The sequence below is a fragment of the Lampetra fluviatilis genome, chromosome 25 (genome assembly GCF_964198595.1).
Source record: "Lampetra fluviatilis chromosome 25, kcLamFluv1.1, whole genome shotgun sequence".
Lineage (NCBI taxonomy): Eukaryota > Metazoa > Chordata > Hyperoartia > Petromyzontiformes > Petromyzontidae > Lampetra > Lampetra fluviatilis.
Genome location: NC_136299.1, coordinates 2,011,852 through 2,031,104, shown reverse-complemented (window position 1 = coordinate 2,031,104; position 19,253 = coordinate 2,011,852). Strand labels below are relative to the sequence as shown.

The window sequence follows — 19,253 nt, the reverse complement described above, 5'->3', positions numbered from 1 at the left end:
TACTGCCTTGGGTGTGTATACACTCTGGTGTTTTTGTTTTTTTCAGTTGGGGTCCCCTGCAACAGATGTCCCCCATTTGTTTCGAGACCTGGTTGTGGATTGGCAAATACACCGGGGGCCGTGCACGTACCTATGTGGTTGTGCGTGAAAGTCTTCCACCACCACAACCGCATCTACAGGACTATACACAGTCTTAGACACTCGCACGTGGTATGACGAGGCTCTGTTTACGGCGAGCCCTTTATCGCTACCGACCTCCGATAGGGGCAAGGCAGCGATGACGGATCCATGAAGCCCACGTGAACTTTGGTCGCGTGGTGCGAGTGGTGTCGATCCCCCTTGTCACGGCACTGTTAGATGGCGGAATTCACTCGTGGACCTTTTCGGAGTCTTGGACTTGAGATTGAGCCACCGCTATCACGTTGGTCATCTCCGGAAAGTTGCGACATTTACTCACCTGACCAGTCCGTCGTATCTGTCGAGCGGCTATTTAACAGCGCGAAGAGTGGGGGCCAGGAGAAGACCTGCAGCAGACTCGCTCCCAGCCGCACTGAACAGCCAAGCGAAGTTTTACCTTCCACCAATTGCGGTAAATGTAATTAATTGATAACTCAGCTCAGCGCTCACACGCGAGTTATCGATCCAGTACAGAACAACAACTCTTAGAATACTCAATTCGTAACAAAAGTAACTGGTGGTTAGCGCACCGTGCTAAGAAACTTTTTTTTGTTGTTCACCGCATCCGCATATAAAACAAAAATTGCCCATCGATAGGTTGCGTGTGGTGGGGTAAAGTGTGGGCACTCACAACCCCTTGCAAGACGTTTGAGCAGCGTAGTTGAGGTTCTCTAGATCTTCCACCAGCGAGGGCGGCATAAATATTCAATCACACATTTTTAACTTGCATAGTAAAGTAATTGGATTTTTTCATTTGCTATACAGACAGATAATACGACAAATCGCTAACCTTAAACACCCAGTCGGTCATACAAGTTGAAGGCAGTATAGTACTATAGTAATAGAGCAAGTGCAGAATCACTGAACCGGAATCGATAGCTTGAAAGCATTTAGCGCAGGATCCTTGAAAGTGCGGGGCCCGTAGCTACTACTTATGCAGCTACTTTTGCTACTTGGATAATCCGGCACTTGGGCGACTCCACCTGCAGTTGCAGGGCTGCACCTCTACCCTATACGCACGCGGGTGTCGTTGATTCCGCTCAGTTGCTCTTGACGCCGCGATGCCGACGAAGATGCCGGTGACGATGTTGGTGGCGGCGATGTTGGTGGCGGCTCCTACTGCTGCTGCTGCTGCCGCCTCGAGGTCTCTGGACGTCGAGGGAGAGCTGCCACTCAGCGCCCAGGCCAGCGAGGGAGACCTGCAGCTGTCGTGGGGCTTCGACGCCGACCGCATCGTCATGGAGGTCCGGGTTCGCACCCTCGGCTGGGTGGCCGTGGGCTTCAGCCCCACGGGGAGCATGGCAGGCTCGGACGTGGCGCTGGGATGGGTGGACGGCACGGGGGCTGCCCACTTCATGGTGAGGGCACTTGGTAGACAGCTGTTCAACGCCCATGTCAGTTCAAAGCCCGCGGGCTTTTGCGACCAATATCGCCACTAGCAAAGGTTTACTTGCGAATTGTCTGTGTCAGGTGGTGGCGGGTTTAGCGACACACATTGGCATTTACACGATCTGACCCAGCAAACAAAACAGGGTTTAGTACGCGCCTGCCGTCGTCTGCCAGAGGAGGCCTGCACTGCAGTTGATGTGTTTAAGCTCTGCCCCCGGCCAGTAAACTGATATTTTTGTTCATGATTTGCCGACCTCTATGCTTTGCACTCCTGTCGTGTTTTTTATGTTGTTTGTTTTCGTGTAACTTTCTGACCTGCCACTACCGGGACATCTGTGCTGAGATGTTATCTCCATCGTCTGGTAGGCAGGAGGTCGTGGGTTCGATCCCGACCCTGACGCCTGCTGCTGTATATTTGGAGTTTGCGTGTTCTGTCTCCCCGTGGTCCCCCTCCACGTTTAGAATCAACACCACGCGCTTAGAGTGTTTGGTCCGCTATACATTTCCACGTGATAAGCCACCTCGACGCGCTGCCATGTGTGACAAGCCAGGTCGCTTCTGAAAAAGAGCTGCACAGCTCTCAGTTGGCCTTATCTGGTAAAATAAAAAAATACAAATTTAACATTTTGATTCTGAAGTGTCTCCTTCCACCTCCTCCTTCTGACCCTCCCCACCTCTCCCTGTGTGACAGGACGGCCACGTGATTGACCGTAAGGTGCTGCGCGATGCCAGCCAGGACTACTCGGCCGTGTGGCTCCGGGAGAACGGCACACACACGCACATGCGGCTGCAGCGGCCCCTCAGGACGTGCGACGCGCACGACATGGAGCTCAACGTGAGCGACTCGCCCCGTTCATTCGCTCGTTCGTTCGTCGCTCATTCCTTTACCCATTTGTTCATTCGTGAGTCCACACGTTCGCTCCAGAATTTACTCTTTCATTCGTCCGCTCGTTATTTGTTCCTGCGTTCACGCGTCTCATTCACTCGTTCACCCGTTAATTCACTCATTCACTCATTTAATGCGGTCACTCGTTCACTTGGTTAATCATATTCGCGCGTTCGTCCACTCATTCGTTGACACCGCTGCTATCGCACCCCCCGGACAGGAGGACACGATCCGCGTGGTCTGGGCCTACGGAGCGAAGGACCCGGCGAGCGAGGCCGACATTCCGTACCACGGCCCGACCACTCGGGGCTCCATGAGCGTCCAGCTGCTGGGGCACGGACCTCCGTCCGAGCAGCCGCTCCCCTCCCAGCACGCCCACTTCGACGTCAATTACGACAAGGTGACCTCCGCCAGCCGGCCCCGGGGGGCGATGCAAACGGAGCAAGAGCCCGGGCGGCGGTGGCTGATGCCGCACGTGGCTGCCGGCAATGCAGCACTGCGGAGGCAGCGAGGGTTAGTCGGATCGCGCAGATGTCGAGTGAGGTGCCATACCCTGTTCTTGAGAAGGCGGTACAGCACAAAATGTGGACTCCACCTTGTAACATCTGCATGGGATAGAGCGTTTCCCCCTCGCATCACGTGGGTTTTCTCCAGGTGCTCCGGTTTCCTCCCACATGTATACCACTCGTTACTTGGCCGATAACACCTCAATATATAACGAGGACCGCGGAGCTTGGGCAATTAATGACGCCGGCTAACCGCGTGGCTGCTGCCTTCCCGCTCATCTGTGGTTCCTTTTCGCGCCTCCGTGTCGTTTTCTCTCGACTACGAGGGCGAGCGAGCGAACGCTGTTAGAAGTAAAAATTGTTATTAGACGAATATATTAGCGCCCCAACTAACTCATGGGGGCCGGCATTCATTATGAAAGAAATGCAGCTCACCCAGGGCACTACCTGCTTTACGTGGCGAAGAAGCATGGCAGCCCTGTGGGCCTGAATTTCAGGGCTGCACATTTGACAGTTTTATTAAAAGACTGGCGGAACGTGTGGGGTCGTGAGGATCGAAGTCTAGAAAGACTGACCCCTACGGTGACCTTTACGTACGACCAGAGAGCACCGCGCCTTCATTTCAAGAAAGGACGGCGGTTAAGCGAGCGCCGCCACGCTGCGTCGGACCGTGTCGGGCCGCCTGTGGAGATTCCAGCATTCGACGGTCACTCGCCGTCAAAGTACAAAAGCTCCACCGCCTCGCGTAACTCTGCCCCTGACCGACCCCCTCATTCTGTGCGCGACGATTAATCCCCAGTTCGAGATCCCAGCGCAGTCGACCTTTTATCAGTGTGAGATCTTCCCGGTGCCGAAACTCGACCACAAGCATCACCTGATTAAGGTGAGACGCGGGGCCACGCGGGGTTTCGCGTTGGGGCTCGTCATGCACACGGGCGCGGCGGCAGACACGGCCGCACCGGTGCGGTGCAATGGGTGCCACCGGCCCGCGGTGTGTGCGTGTGTGACCCCGGACAGGTGCGCAATATCGGTGTCTCTGCGTTCGGTCGGCAGGAATTGATTTGAACAGAGATCTGGCACCGTTATTGTTCAGAAACCACACCGACTTGATCAGAGTCCTCGTGCTCACTCGGAGACATGTCCGGGTTTAGTCTACAGCCGAGAAGGTGGCAACCCAAAGGCACTTCCAAACACACAACGTGTTCTCAAGGTGGGAGCGGCGACGCAGTGGTTAGCGCACAGCACTGTGAGCTCAGCGACTGAGGTTTCATTTTGATTCCTACTCATGGCTAACATCAGTGACAAATAGCTCAAATGGTCGTGGGCCTCTCCTAGGTAGACACAGCCTTAAATAAGTACCTAGGTGCGGTGTGTAAACATCACCACTGGGGAGACAAAGGCGGTCGGGCGTGGTGCCACCCCTTGTGCGCCGTGGTGGCAAGATGTTAACTACCTCGCCCGGTATACAGGAGTTTATGGGTTCAATCCCAACCCTGACGCTTGTATATTTGGAGTTTGCATGTTCTCCCCGTGGCCACGTATATTTTTCTCAGGATCATCCGGTTTCTCCCTCCACATTTAAAAACGTGCGTTTAGCGTCTTTGGCTGCTGTAAATCTCCACGTGATAAGCCACTTCGTTGGAATATCATTTATCATAGCCAGGTTGCTTCTGAAAAAGAGCTGTTGTATCGCTCAGCGGGTCCTACCTGGTCAAATAAAAGTAGTTTTTAGTAGGCAAGGCAGCAGTTCACATATCTGTCAACCCCTTATCAGTGCCTACCTTATTACAGACAAATTCAGACCTTATTGGTCACCCCCGTGCCCTTATAAAATGTCAACGTTCATCTTACAAAGTCCCATCACAAGAGAGAAACATAAATAAACGACTGTGCGCCTTGTGGACGTGAAAACTCAATTTCCCTGGACAAGAATACGGAGTAACCCGTACGGGTTGACAGCTATGAGTTCACCGCGTGTGGCTGCTGCCTCGCTCGCTCGCCTCGTGCCCTTCCCTCTCTGCGAGAGCGAGGGACGAACGCCGTGCGGTGGCGGCGGTGGCGGCAGCGCGTGACAATTTCAATTAATTGTAAATCTTCAAAGTACCCCGGAAAGCGACAAAAAGGGTAAAACCCCATTCTTATTTTTCATCATTTTGAATACTGGCAAAAAGGTATCCCATAGATGTGACTACTCGCTCCGAGCTATCAGTGTCTTGGTGCTGTTCGCCTTTTAGCGGTCTCTGGTCTGACACTTGTACAGAGACGAGGCCATGAAGAAGGCTGTCTCTGGTGTAGGCCAATCTCGTTTCAAAGGCAACGCGTATATTATCAGAGCATGTTTGTTGGCATGTTTTGCCAAAAAGGCATCTATTTGGTGTTTGAACATCTGAACACAACGCCTGTTTTATTGCCAGAAAGGGTTTAAACCCCACTTCTTATTCTTTCGTTGAGACGGCTCTGCTCGTCGGGAGTGTGTGGGCGATCTTCGGTCCGTGTCTCCGTGCCAGGTGGTGCCACGGCTGCAGGCCAACAACGAGGCCTTCGTGCACCACATCCTGGTGTACACGTGCTCGGCGAACGCGAACGCGTCCCACGTTGGAGCCAGCCACGAGTGCAACCACCCCAACATGCCCGACTCCTTCACCCACTGCTTCGGCGGCATCATGGCCGGCTGGGCCGTGGGCGGCGGCGTGAGTGGCACCTTCGATTGCTCAGCTCGTCCATTATATTTTCCTCTTTTTTTCGATCGCGGTAACAAAAAATAAAAAATTAGTGGGCGGAGGTAAAGGTGGGCGCCCTGCAAGTGCTGGCCCCATGCAACTGCTGGCGGGAAAACCTCCGCCAGAGGGAGCGCTGCAGAAGCGCCACTGAAGTAGTAATGTATATACGTTGAACTTCTTTCGCGCCGTACGTAGCCAACCAACTACCCATTGTTTTGGGCGAATGCCTCCCCCGCCGTCTCCAGTCCATTCTTTTCGCGAATTGCTCCTGTCCAGCGGTTGGCCTCCACTCTGTGATGTCATCTCACCGCCGTCTCTTCCGCCCTCCTCTTGCCATCCCTCTGCCTCCACTCCGCAGTTAAGTTTGCCCTTTTCCTCTCGGAGTAAACTTACGTTTCGCCGGCAGATGGGAAACGACCCATCGGGATGACACGAGCAATGATTGTATTCGCAAACGGATTAGGGAGGTCAAGGTCATCATCATCACGATCCATGGGCGGATAGCCCCGTAGGTGCCCCCTGCACATTTCTTCATTTGTTTCCACTTTCATTTCTGTCCTGTGCCAGTATGGCTCGAGTCGTCGTCAAGCCATCCTCCGTAAGGTCTTTCTCCCTTTCCGGTTCTTTCCATTTTTCCGAACAGCACGCTTTTAACTTTCCTGTTGTTGTTGTCCATCATACGAAATGTTTCCCAATAGTGTCAGTTTCCTTCTCGGGTAAAGGCACAGCCCTAAAATTGCTCGCTCAAAGCCACTGCTGACAGTAGAGGGCCTTCGCTTCGAAGGGAGAGCTCGAGAGAGCCGTTGCGCCGAGTCTTTTTGGCCTGAGTGGTTTCGCCCGAGGTGAACTCAATCAAAATTTGCGAGCGTGCTCAGCGTCGCGCGTGTTCCTGTGCAGACGTTCGACTACCCCCCTGAGGCGGGCTTCTCCCTGGGCGCACAAGGGGACCCCCAGTTCGTGATGCTGGAGACCCACTACGACAACCCAGCCAAGCTGGCAGGTGAGAGGGTTAGCGTCAGCAGGGGCGGGGGGGGGGCTCCCTGCGTGCGAGGAATTAAAATGGAACTGGTAACGGGGGGCCCGTGTTAGCAACTGATCAAACAGCGGAGCTTTGAAACTATTACTAAACAATTTTTACCAGGTAAGGCCCACTGAGCTGTATAGAAGACTTACAGGTTTCCCAGAACAGACACCAGTTACGTCGACAAGAGGACTGCTCCTGGGGAAGAACCAGGACGGTGTGGCAACCACGGCCCAACCCTAACCCATGCCCCCCGGCGCTGTGCCTGTGTCCCGTGCGCATCAAACACATGACCAGGCGTGACGGACAGCTCGGGCCTGCGCTTCTACATCACGCCCGAGCTGCGTGCGTACGACTCGGGGATGCTGGAGGTCGGAGTCAACCCGCAGCCCACCCACTTCATCCCCCCCGTGACGCCCTCCTTCGTGAGCTACGCCGTCTGCCCCACGCTGGGCTTCTCCACCGTGGGTCCGCACGGCGACGCGCTCCGCGGCTCCCTGCCTCGCCCGGCAGGAGTCGAGCCGGGCAGATCGGTGAGCAGCCCCGGCAGGGCCCGGGGCGGGCACGCGTGGGAGGTTTGTCCAAAGTTAGAGTACTCCAGAGGACATCAACAACATCATCGTCAGCCGTGGTCAGTCAACTGGGGATGAACGCCTCTCCTGGTCGCCACACTGATCACGCAAACTCCGCCCATCCTCGCAGCGGCGGCTTTTGAGTGGCCCTCGAACAAAGGCGGTCAGCACATAGCACGCTTTCAGGTGCGCTTCTGCGGCCGTCTGGAACACTCTTCCTTCCGATATTAGGAAACCACTGGAGCTATGCACCTTTAAATCTAGCTTGAAAACTCATTTATTTATAACGGCTTTTTTTGTTGAGTTTGTTGTCCTTCCCCCCGGTTGGCTAGAAGTTCAACAAATATACCATCTAATTCTTGTCAAAGACTCCAAATGCATGTTTCTAAACGTGGAGGGAAAAACCGGAGAAAAATCTTCACGACCACCAGGAGAGACATGCAAACTCTAAATATACAGCAGGTGTCAGGGTCAGGGATCGAACCCACGACCTCCTGCATACCGGGCGAGGGAGTTAACATCTCACCATCACGACACCCCCCACCCCCGTATTGATGTCTATCTATGGTCATGTGCGTGTCTCTCTGTGTCCATGCGGCCACACGCAGGCTCGACAGAGCGGAGAGATCCAGGTCTTCGCCACGATCTTGCACGCACACCTGCTGGGAGCGGCGATGCAGTTGCGGCACTTCAGGTGAGTGGGTGTCCCGCGTCCCGAACACGCAGCTGCGCGTGGGCGACGAAGTCATAATCGCCACGGTCCAGCCGAGTAGAATTGTGGAGTATTTTACGACAGTGAGTGGCCTGCAGCGTGGTGGTTGATCGCAGTCCGGAGGACACAAAACAGCCAATCTGGTAGACCGATTCGTCAACATGGGTGGAGGAGGCAAGACATTGAGTTGGTGGGAACAGTAGCCATGGTTGGTAGAAGCGTTAGACGGGTGATCTCTGATGTCTTGTCTCTGTGTGTGTGCAGTAATAACACTGGCCTGGACTTTTGCAGCTGTTTAATACTAATTTCAGGGTGCTGATTCCAAATATGATCTCAGATTTGCTCTATCACATTTCATTTTTATGCAAGTTGTTGCGAGTCAGTGACTACTTTAGTGTTAAAATATGGTGCTGTATTTTTAGGATAGTGTGTTATAATATCATTTTATGTAGATATCCACATTTATTTAATATTTTTCTTCTGCAATTTTTATTGAAAATGCAATATTTGATATCTCAAAAACCTGATGTGATAGACAAAAACTGATGATTTGGAATCAGCACCCCAAACTTACCTTAAAATTGTTGGAATACCTTATGCCAGAAAAGTGTGTTGACCAGTGTAATCACAATAAATGGCATTACTTTATCCTGGATAGCCTCAAGACTCAAGATTGCAGGCGGGTTGCTGCCACTCCAACCACAGGCCTCGTAAAAAAGGGAGATCCGCTAACGCCACGCGGTGACTCCGTCGGTTCGCTTCCTTCGCAGGCAAGGCAAGCAGATCGGCCACCTCGGCAGGGACATGGGGTACGACTTCAACTACCAAGAGGCCCGCTATCTGAAGGAGCTCACCTCCGTCCTGCCCGTGAGTGCGACGTCACGCAACGGTGGCCTTGGGGTGGGCGAACGGGTCGCGCTCGCTGCCCACGCAATCGAACCCCCCCCCCCCCCCCCCCGTCATAGAGAGTCGCCCAGTTGTACGCTTTGCCACTGGAAAGCACGAACGTGGAGCTTTGCGGCCGACCGACCGATTGGAGAGAAATTTAATCCGTCCCCAGTTGCAGACATCGGCGACCCAATTGGCGACATCGAACAACATCGGAGCTGCGTCAGTGCTGCCCCCTCGCGGGATGGAGGGCAGCACTTTGCCCATGCTGCTGCTGCGTGGCGGCGATCACTTCTCATTGGGTTCCAAATTGTTCGTCGTGTTTAATTGGTGGTCCATCGCTCCGTGCTTGTAGTGCAGGGCTATCGCGGAGGTCTTGTTTCACAGACGGTTGTAGTCTTGTCTGCCAGTAGAGAGCAATATTTGCTACTTATTTTTGTTAAGTTTAACCGGTTTGCAGTGCCACGGTGACGAGATGTTAACTACCTCGCCTGGTGTACAGGAGATCGTGAGTTCGATACCGAACCTGACGCCTGCTGTATATTTGAAGTTTGCGTGTCTCTTTCCCCAGTGTAACGTGGGTTTTTCTCTGGGTACTCCGGTTTCCCCCCCACATTTAGAGACATGCGTTTTAGAGTATTTGCCTGCGATACATTTCCACGAGATAAGCCACTTCGTTGGGTTCTCATTTGTGGCCAGGTCGCTTCTGAGCTACGGACCTCAGTGGGGCCTTACCTGGTCAAATACAGAATAGCAATTTACTCTGATTTTTTTTAATTAAGAACATTTGGGAGACATGGCCGCCTACTATTTTTAATTTATAAAGTTACGGGTTCTTTAACATTCGCTTGTGAAGCAGATGGCAAGTATCTCTTTTTTCTAGTTAATACGTCCTCTCTAGAGCTTGCCCGAGTGGAAGACCCTTCTGCCAGCGGTAGCATGAGCAAAGAATTTCAGGGCTGCACCTTTACCCACAGCCGCAGTATTAACCAGGGTGACCCACTGGGCTCAAACTGTGAAGCCTTCTCTGCGACGAATGGAAGACGTGCGACCTCTTGACCATGTCGCTGTGAGCGCTTGGTGATGCATGTGTTGTGCGTGTGTTGTGCGTGTGTGTGTTGGCAGGGCGATGAACTTGTCACGGAGTGCACCTACAGAAGCACGAGCCGCTCACACACCACCACGGTGCGTGCTCTCACCACCACCACCGTCTCCTCCTCTCTGACCACAAATCTCACCAACAGCAACAACAACGTCAGGAATAAGAGTAGTATTACAGCATTTAGTCAATGTCACTGCTGGATTAATGCCTCTGCATGTCAATGTCCAGTCATGTGAGTTGTTTGACCATACTTCACCAGTGCTGGTCAGTGCGAGTTGCTGAAGGCGGGCAGCAAAAGGAACGCGGGCGCTTAGGAGCACATCACAACGACATGATGATGATGATGGGGGTGACCTTAATTTCCCACTGCCTTCCACCACTGCAGTGATGTCCACAATACGGGTGCCCGTGTACGTACGTACATGTTGGGCTTCTTTCGCACAGGACGTAGCCAACCGTCCTAGGCGGCGCGGTTGGCACGCTCAAGGGGGGTGCATAGCTTGAGCGGGGCAGGTTAGCGATGGGCTGTGGAAGCCACGTTGGACGAGACGTGAGACGAGTCCGGGTGGAAAAGGGTTTTTGGAGGCGAGAGTGCCCTCTGTTCCGGTACAGATCAGACAACTGGATCCTGACCATGTAGACGTTGCTGGTATTTTGAGAACAGGTTGTTGCTCGCCTTTGGGCACTGCGGTGGCTAGGAGATGTTAACTACCTCGCCTGGTATACAGGAGGTCGTGGGTACGATCCCGACCCTGATACCTACATATTTGGAGTGTCCATGTCTCCATGGTCGTGTGGATTTATCTCCGGGTCCTCCGGCTTTTCCCTCCACATTTAGAATCAACGTGCGTTTAGAGCCATATAGCTCAGTGGGCCTTACCTGTAAAACATTTAATAGTTTAGTTTGGGTGTCTGAGACGGATGCAAGGAATTCAGTGGCAGGACAGGGACGGGCAGTGCGGGAGTTCAGAAGAGAAATGCAGCAGGTGAGCGGCGTGGACGTGACGAGGGAAGAACGGTCGGCACCGGGTGGGTTGTTGCGCTCACGACGGACGAGGTTGCCGATTGCCGAGGCAAGACGTCGGAGTGGCCTCCACGCGTCCGGTAGCCCAATTGGCGAAGACCAATGAGGAGTCGGCAGGCGACTGTCGGGGCCAGGGTGTGCATTGTAATATAAATTGGGGGGGGGGACATCCCCCCATTATTCGAATATGCTCAAAATGTCGCCCCTCCCAATATATTACTATAAAAAAAGAATTGCTATGCTATGTAAATAAAAACAACAATTTGATAAACCTTCGCCACAATATCTGGACTTGTCTTCATATAAATCAATGCATAAATTGCTGTTTATATGATTGTGGTTATGGTTGTTCTTAATTAATCCTTAATCCCTGCCATTACATACAATGAAACAAGAAATGGTACAAAAGTTAAAACAGAGCAATGTAATGCAATACACTATTAGACATTATTGTAAAAAATAAATAAAAATCCATCCCATGTGTTTTTTTTTTTATATTTTAGGCAGGAAATGAGTTTTCAAATTTAGATATTTTTCTGGGTTGGGACCTTCAGACACCCTGGAAGATTTGGTCCCCCCCAATGTTGACTCTATGGCTACGGTCTTGGATTGAGGTGTCACTCGCCACCGGTGTTCGCTGCTGCGGTCAGGAATCAAACTGGTGTCAGCAGAGGGGTTCACAGCACAAGTTACGCTAACCACTAGCGCCAGCACTCCCCCGTAATGCGTACAGACCGGGTACCTGGTGGATTGTTACATTGTGGGAGATGGTACGTGTGGGGTGTACGTTGAACTTCTTCCGCACCGTCGTAGTGTAGCCAACCGCGCTAAGCGGAGGTGCCGGGAGAAGGACAACAAAGGAGTGGAAAGCGTCGTGGCATCGACAGATTCGGCGGCGACGATGACGACGTCTCCCTCTGCGATCGTCTCGGCCCTCACTCTCTCTCCCTCTCGCGTTGCCTCCTCCCCACAGGGTGGCCTCTCCACGCAGGACGAGATGTGCATCGCCTTCATCTACTACTACCCGCGGGTGAACGTCTCCCGGTGCCTCAGCCTCTACGACATGGCCGCCGTGGCCCCCTCGCTGGGATTCACCGTGACCCCGTGAGATGCCCGTCCTGTCCACCGCCACCACCACCACCACACCGCCACCACACTGCCACCACCACACCGCCACTACACCGCCACCACACCACCACACCGCCACCACCACCACACCGCCACCACCACCACACCGCCGCCACCACACCGCCACTACACCGCCACCACCACACCGCCACCACCACCACACCGCCACCACCACACCGCCACCACCACCACCACACCGCCACCGCCACCACCACCACCACACCGCCACCGCCACCACCACACCGCCACCACCACCACACCGCCACCACCACACCGCCACCACCACCGCACCGCCACCACCACACCGCCACCGCCACCACACCGCACCCCTCTCCGCCGCACACCGCCGGTCGGAGGGGTATCGCGTGAATGATCGACTCGAGCTGGGATGGCGTTTCCGCCGGCTTCGTTCGCCGAAGCGAGTGAACGTTTAAACCCGCGCGTGGACCTTCACGGCCGATATGATTCGGAAAGTTTCTCAAACTCGCCCCTCGCCGCTGTCAACCCAGCAGCAGCATGAACGGGGCTCGCCAGCCGACGCTTCGTCTCGGCTATTACTGAAGGGCGCCACGGTGGCTAGGAGATGTTAACTCCCTCGCCTGGTACACAAGAGGTCGTGGGTTTAATCGCAACCCTGACGCCTGTATATTTGGAGTTTGCATGTCCCTCTCCGTGGCCGTGGGGATTTTTCTCCGGGTCCTCCGTTTTTTCAACGTGCGTTCAGAGTATTTGGCTGCTGCTATAAATTCCCACACGATGACGAGCCACTCACTTCGTTGAGCTACATAGTAGCTCAGTGGGCCTTACCTGGTAAAAATAAAAAATGGTTTTATAGTTTCGATGAGGAGTCACGCCAGCTCTGGTTCACACTGCGTCATCCGTCTCCCCCGCCCCTCCGCCTTGGTGCAGCGAGTTCCCGTACATGGTGCTCAGCCCCCCGGAGGCACAGGGTGTCCCTGTCTTCCTGCTGTACGACCGAGTCAACTGGACCGAATCCACGGTGCGCGGCGCGGAGGCGGCCGCCCGAGACATGGAGCATCTCGCGATCCACGTGGGAGAGGTGAGGCAAGGGAGGTGGGGGGGAAGGAAGAGGAGAAAAGTGATGGAGGGAGCAGCAGCAGGAGGGAAGTTCGTGTGAGAGCCGTTGATGCTGCTCACATGCAGGCCATGGGCAGGGGAAAGGCACGTGATAATAGTATTGTGGTGTTTGGTAAAACCTGTCACAATTACATTCTGTAAATGGGCTGTAAATTGAAACAACATAAATTCATGGCAAGACCAAGACAATTCCACGTACAGCCGGAATACCCTGCCCCCGAATTAGCACCGCTATTTCGAGCACACGCCGTGAATTCGGCAAAACGAATGAGTGACTGACCGAACAGCCATCGTTACTCAGCTCGCTCGTCCCCATCAAAACAAACACACCGCCTTCTCCCCCCCACCCACCCCCTCTCTGCCTCTCTCTCAACCCTCTCCCACAAACCCTACAGCACAGCTCCAGTGCCTTTCCGGCCCAGCACGTTCCCAAGATCCCCAAGGATCCCGAAGCGCCGCCCTGCGTCCCGAGGGAGCCGCCGCCAAACGCAGGGGCCCGGCCGTCACTTGTGCCGGCCCTTCTGGCTGTGCTGCTCGCCCTCGTGGCGCTCACGTGAGCGCCGCCAACCAGTTCGGACGTCACTCATGCTCGCAGTTTGCCGGGAATCGAACCCAGGCTTTTGAGTTTTGCAGCGCAGCATGCGGACCGTTACACCGACACTCCACCCACGCACACACACGTGCGAGGACAAAGACGCCCCGTGCGGCCTATGCTAACGCATGGGGCTGTAAGTGCTTTATCATGGGACCTTTTTGGCAATTGAGTTTTTCAGCAACAACGGAGGAATTGTTGAAAAGCGAGTGAAATATCTGCGGGACTTTTGTTGCCAGTATGAAAGTATGACAAACAAGAATAGGTTTTATCCTTTTCTGGCAAATAAAACAGCAGTTGTGTTAAGGTGTTAAAACACCAAATAGATACCGTTTGCCAGGAATCAAGTTTGCATTAACCACAGGTACTTGTGACAAACATGCAAACAAACATGCTCTGGTAATATGGTCATTATGGCGGTACCCCGGGGTACCAAATAATACAAAATGGCCGAGGCAATTAAATATTTTATTTCTGGGACTCTATTTTTTCCAGGGGTCTACTTAACTCCGCGACTGGGATACCAATCAATCCGAAATCAGTGCCCCTCCGCGATGTTGAAACGCCAAACATCAGCATAAAAAATCCGTTATCGAAAAATTCAACTTTGAATGGTGCATCGTGTACAGCTCGTCGAGATGAGTGGATTACTGCATCGCCGACCAACAACAGACTAAAAATTACTGCATCACGGACATTATGCGAGAGCCGGGGTACTATGGTAACCCGGGTAACCGCCATAAGGTTCATATATGGCATTGTCTTTGAAACTGATTGGCCTACACCAAAGACAGGCTTCATCTTCTTGGTTCTTTCGGTAAAGTCACGTAGAATGGAAGTAATAAAATAATAAAAATAAAACATAATTAAATAATTCTCACGACGTTTCGGCCACAACGCAAGCAGCCGTCCTCAGGTGAAACCAGGTCTGTCGAGGCGACAGCGTCTGAATGAAACAGCACACGTGCTTGGAGCATATATATAAGCTGGGTTGGAAGGGGGGGGAGAAAGGGCGCCTTGACAAAATAATTTGCATATAAAGAGGAATTTAGCATATTTATGGGAAATGCAGGTATGTGATTAGTACTACTTATGTCCGTGCATTATGCAGGATTAGCAGCATCCAAGGGAGGGGATATGGGAAATGCAGGTATGTGATTAGTGCTACTTATGTCCGTGCATTATGCAGGATTAGCAGCATCCAAGGGAGGGGATATGGGAAATGCAGGTATGTGATTAGTGCTACTTATGCCCATGCATTATGCAGGATTAGCAGCATCACAGGGAGGGGATAGGGGTAGCATTAATAAAGGGAAGAAGTGTTAATAGTATGTAGCTGCAGTAACTAAAACCACCACGTAAACAACTAAAGTATAAACTACATAGTATCATCAATATACTAAATATACTCTACAATAAGCTGAGTTACTAACAGTAAGTAATACATTACAATTCTACGTCGTAAAAAATATAATATGCTTCCATCTAAACATTATTCTCTTACATCACACGAGTCTACACCGCACTATATACTGCCATAGACAAACCCAACATTAAATTATATACTGTATTGCTATAAACCACCTTATACATTGTAATATTACACTATGTATTATTCTACCCACCCTAATGTATATCACACTGCTGTATATTCACTATACAATTACGATACTATATATTACTTTGTACATTATATTAAGCATGTACATTTTTATACTATTTGTTATTATACATTGTACCGTTGACCGTCGTGTGAAAGATACTAAGAGGAAGAAACAAGATATGTAAATGCGGCGAAGCAAATAATCCATTCCCTGCAGAGAATACAATGCCAGTGAGTGGAACGCGGTCTGAAAGTCACCGTAAACGTGAACACAATCAGTTAAGATCCGAAATGGTTTATTAAGTCCTTCCAATGATTGCTAAGCCAGAATCCATCTTCTCGGTTGAAATTGTCTCTGTGTTTGTATATGTGGATCGCCTCATGAACGAATATCTCATGGTAGCCAGATGGCTTGCAGAGAACCTCTGTCTTGAAGAAGTCAATATCATGTGAGCCCACTGAATTGTAACAGTGATCTGCCACGGCTGAGGTGTTTGTCCTACCGTGTTTCAAGTCTGCTTTATGTTCACGGATGCGGTCCGAGACATCTCGTTTGGTTTCTGCAATGTAACTGCTACCACAGAGGCAACTTAGTTTGTAGGCGCCAGGGTATTGTATGTCTGGAACCACATCTTTTACAGACGGGACCAGATCACGGATTTTATGTACTGTGTTGAATCGGACCTGGATCTTGTGTTTTATCAGGATTTTGGAGATCTTTTTTGTGACCCCAGCAATGTAGGGTAAGGTGATGGTCTTGAAAGGCTCCTCAACGGGATCCTTCTTGATGGTTGGAGTGATGGCTTTGCGGATTGTGTAGTCGGAGTAACCATTAGCCTTAAGAGCTTGGCGTACGTGTTTGAGTTCACTGGCAATGTGTTCCTGGTCGGATATGCATTGGGCTCTATGGTTACTCCGACTACACAATCCGCAAAGCCATCACTCCAACCATCAAGAAGGATCCCGTTGAGGAGCCTTTCAAGACCATCACCTTACCCTACATTGCTGGGGTCACAAAAAAGATCTCCAAAATCCTGATTAAACACAAGATCCAGGTCCGATTCAACACAGTACATAAAATCCGTGATCTGGTACCGTCTGTAAAAGATGTGGTTCCAGACATACAGTACCCTGGCGTCTACAAACTAAGTTGCCTCTGTGGTAGCAGTTACATTGGAGAAACCAAACGACATGTCTCGGACCGCATCCGTGAACATAAAGCAGACTTGAAACACGGTAGGACAAACACCTCAGCCGTGGCAGATCACTGTTACAATTCAGTGGGCTCACATGATATTGACTTCTCCAAGACAGAGGTTCTCTGCAAGCCATCTGGCTACCATGAAAGATTCGTTCATGAGGCGATCCATATATACAAACACAGAGACAATTTCAACTGAGAAGATGGATTCTGGCTTAGCAATCATTGGAAGGACGTAATAAACCATTTCGGATCTTAACTGATTGTGTTCACGTTTATGGTGACTTTCAGACCGCGTTCCACTCACTGGCATTGTATTCTCCGCAGGGAATGGATTATTTGCTCCGCTGCATTTACATATCTTGTTTCTTCCTCTTAGTATCTTTCACACGACGGTCAACGGTACAATGTATAATAACAAATAGTATAAAGATGTACATGCTTAATACAATGTACAAAGTAATATATAATATCGTAATTGTATAGTGAATATACAGCAGTGTGATATACATTAGGGTGGGTAGAATAATACATAGTGTAATATTACAATGGATAAGGTATAGGGTGGTTTATAGCAATACAGTATGTAATTTAATGTTGGGTTTGTCTATGGCAGTATATAGTACGGTGTAGACTCGTGTGATGTAAGAGAATAAAGTTTAGATGGAAGCATATTATATTTTTTACGACATAGAATTGTAATGTATTACTTACTGTTAGTAACTCAGCTTATTGTAGAGTATATTTAGTATAATGATGATACTATGTAGTTTATACTTTAGTTGTTTACGTGGTGGTTTTAGTTACTGCAGCTACATACTATTAAAACTTCTTCCCTTTATTAATGCTACCCCTATCCCCTCCCTGTGATGCTGCTAATCCTGCATAATGCACGGGCATAAGTAGCACTAATCACATACCTGCATTTCCCATATCCCCTCCCTTGGATGCTGCTAATCCTGCATAATGCACGGACATAAGTAGGACTAATCACATACCTGCATTTCCCATAAATATGCTAAATTCCTCTTGATATGAAAATTATTTTGTCAAGGCGCCCTTTCCCTTCCCCCTTCCAACCCAGCTTATATATATGCTCCAAGCACGTGTGCTGTTTCATTCAGACGCTGTCGCCTCGACAGACCTGGTTTCACCTGAGGACGGCTGCTTGCGTTGTGGCCGAAACGTCGTGAGAATAATTTAATTATGTTTTATTTTTATTATTTTATTACTTCCCTTCTACGTGACTTTACCGAAAGAACCAAGAAGATGAATCCCTGCAGTCACGAAAGCTTTAAATCGAAAGACGGGCTTCTTTATGGCCTAGTCCCACCAGTGTCAGACCAGAGAACGCCAAAAGGTGAACAGCACAAATACAATGCAAGTATCAGACCAATTATAGCTCAGATTGAGCAGCTATATCATGGGATACGTTTTTTTGCCAGGATAAAAGTATAAAAGGTATTTGTTTTAGGTGTTTGAACGTCTTCATGCCTGTTTTATTGCCAGAAAGGGTTAAACCTCTTCTTATTTTTCATACTGGAGCAAGTGCTGCTAGTGAGCCTGGCTGTCATCATCCTCCCATTGCTGATGCTTTACACACCGCACCTGGTACTCATTCAGTGCTGGGTCAAACAAGGGGAGCCACAGTGCTGGTTCAGATTTTCAGCACTAACGTTGGCCGAGGGTGGGAACCAAAATCAAGTCACTCGGTCCGTAGTGTCGTGTGTGAAATACCACGTCACCAATACCAATACCCGCCATTCGCCACTGAGTGATGACGACGTCACCACGGCGTCTGTGCCAGGCCTGGTGCACTTTGAGGACACGTCAAGTGTCGAAGGCCGCTGACAGGAGGTCAGAGACAGACCCCAGGTGCCATGGGTTGACTGACTGAGATGACCGGTAGATGCACCACCAGCTTGTACCCCTTACTGTGCCAACTTGCTGTATTTTAGCCACCTGGTGCTTCGCTTGTTGCGAGCGGCTCTACTGCCCTCCGTTGTTGCTGGAGGGCGACTCTCTCCAACTGACCAGTAGCGTTCTTCACAAGCCTTCTCCATAGAGGCCGACCTTGAGACCGCTGGTGCCATACCACCACCCTCCCACACACACACTTGTGGATAGAGAGGTCCGCTGAGGCAAATGTCAGAATAGTTTTTCGTGATTTCTCCTGCCACACTCAACTTTCGCTTAGCCCAGTACCAATACTTCAAGAAAAATCTGTTTGACACGCGACAAAACACCGCACTCTTTGCTGGGCAAAAGGTTTTAGACTGAAGTGACCTCAGCCAAAGTTCCGTAGCATCTTCCGGGGCCGATTCTTCGGCACAGGGTTCCCGACTGAAAATGTTCCGTCTCGTGACATGACGATTGAAAGGTAAAGGGATGATTTTAAATCGCTCTTCTCTTTACTTAATTGTGCTGAAGTCTAATAATGACAATTAAAAAAACGTTGATTTTTATTTGACGTGCGGTGGAAATGTTTCACTGGTCGTTAAAAGCAGTGTGGCTATAGAGCTGCCATCTGTCCTGGTTTTCCCAAGATATTGTGAGATAGACTTCTTCCCAAGACACGTCCTGGACTTCTTCGCTACCCCACAGGTGGAAACTCTCGGTGTGGCTCGGGTGTGA

The 19,253-nt window shown here is 50.9% G+C and overlaps 1 protein-coding gene across 1 annotated transcript; it reads left to right on the top strand.

Annotated features, from left to right (window-relative positions):
* Window positions 1-1,238: 1,238 nt before the first annotated feature.
* LOC144941856 (DBH-like monooxygenase protein 1) lies at window positions 1,239-19,253 on the top strand. The gene is made up of 14 exons (XM_078868350.1): window positions 1,239-1,535; window positions 2,258-2,401; window positions 2,673-2,852; window positions 3,758-3,841; window positions 5,466-5,648; window positions 6,576-6,678; window positions 6,997-7,232; window positions 7,880-7,965; window positions 8,754-8,850; window positions 9,997-10,056; window positions 11,971-12,101; window positions 13,035-13,185; window positions 13,619-13,776; window positions 19,166-19,253. Exons 1-14 carry the CDS (start codon window positions 1,239-1,241, stop codon window positions 19,251-19,253), a joined length of 1,998 nt encoding a protein of 665 aa, XP_078724476.1.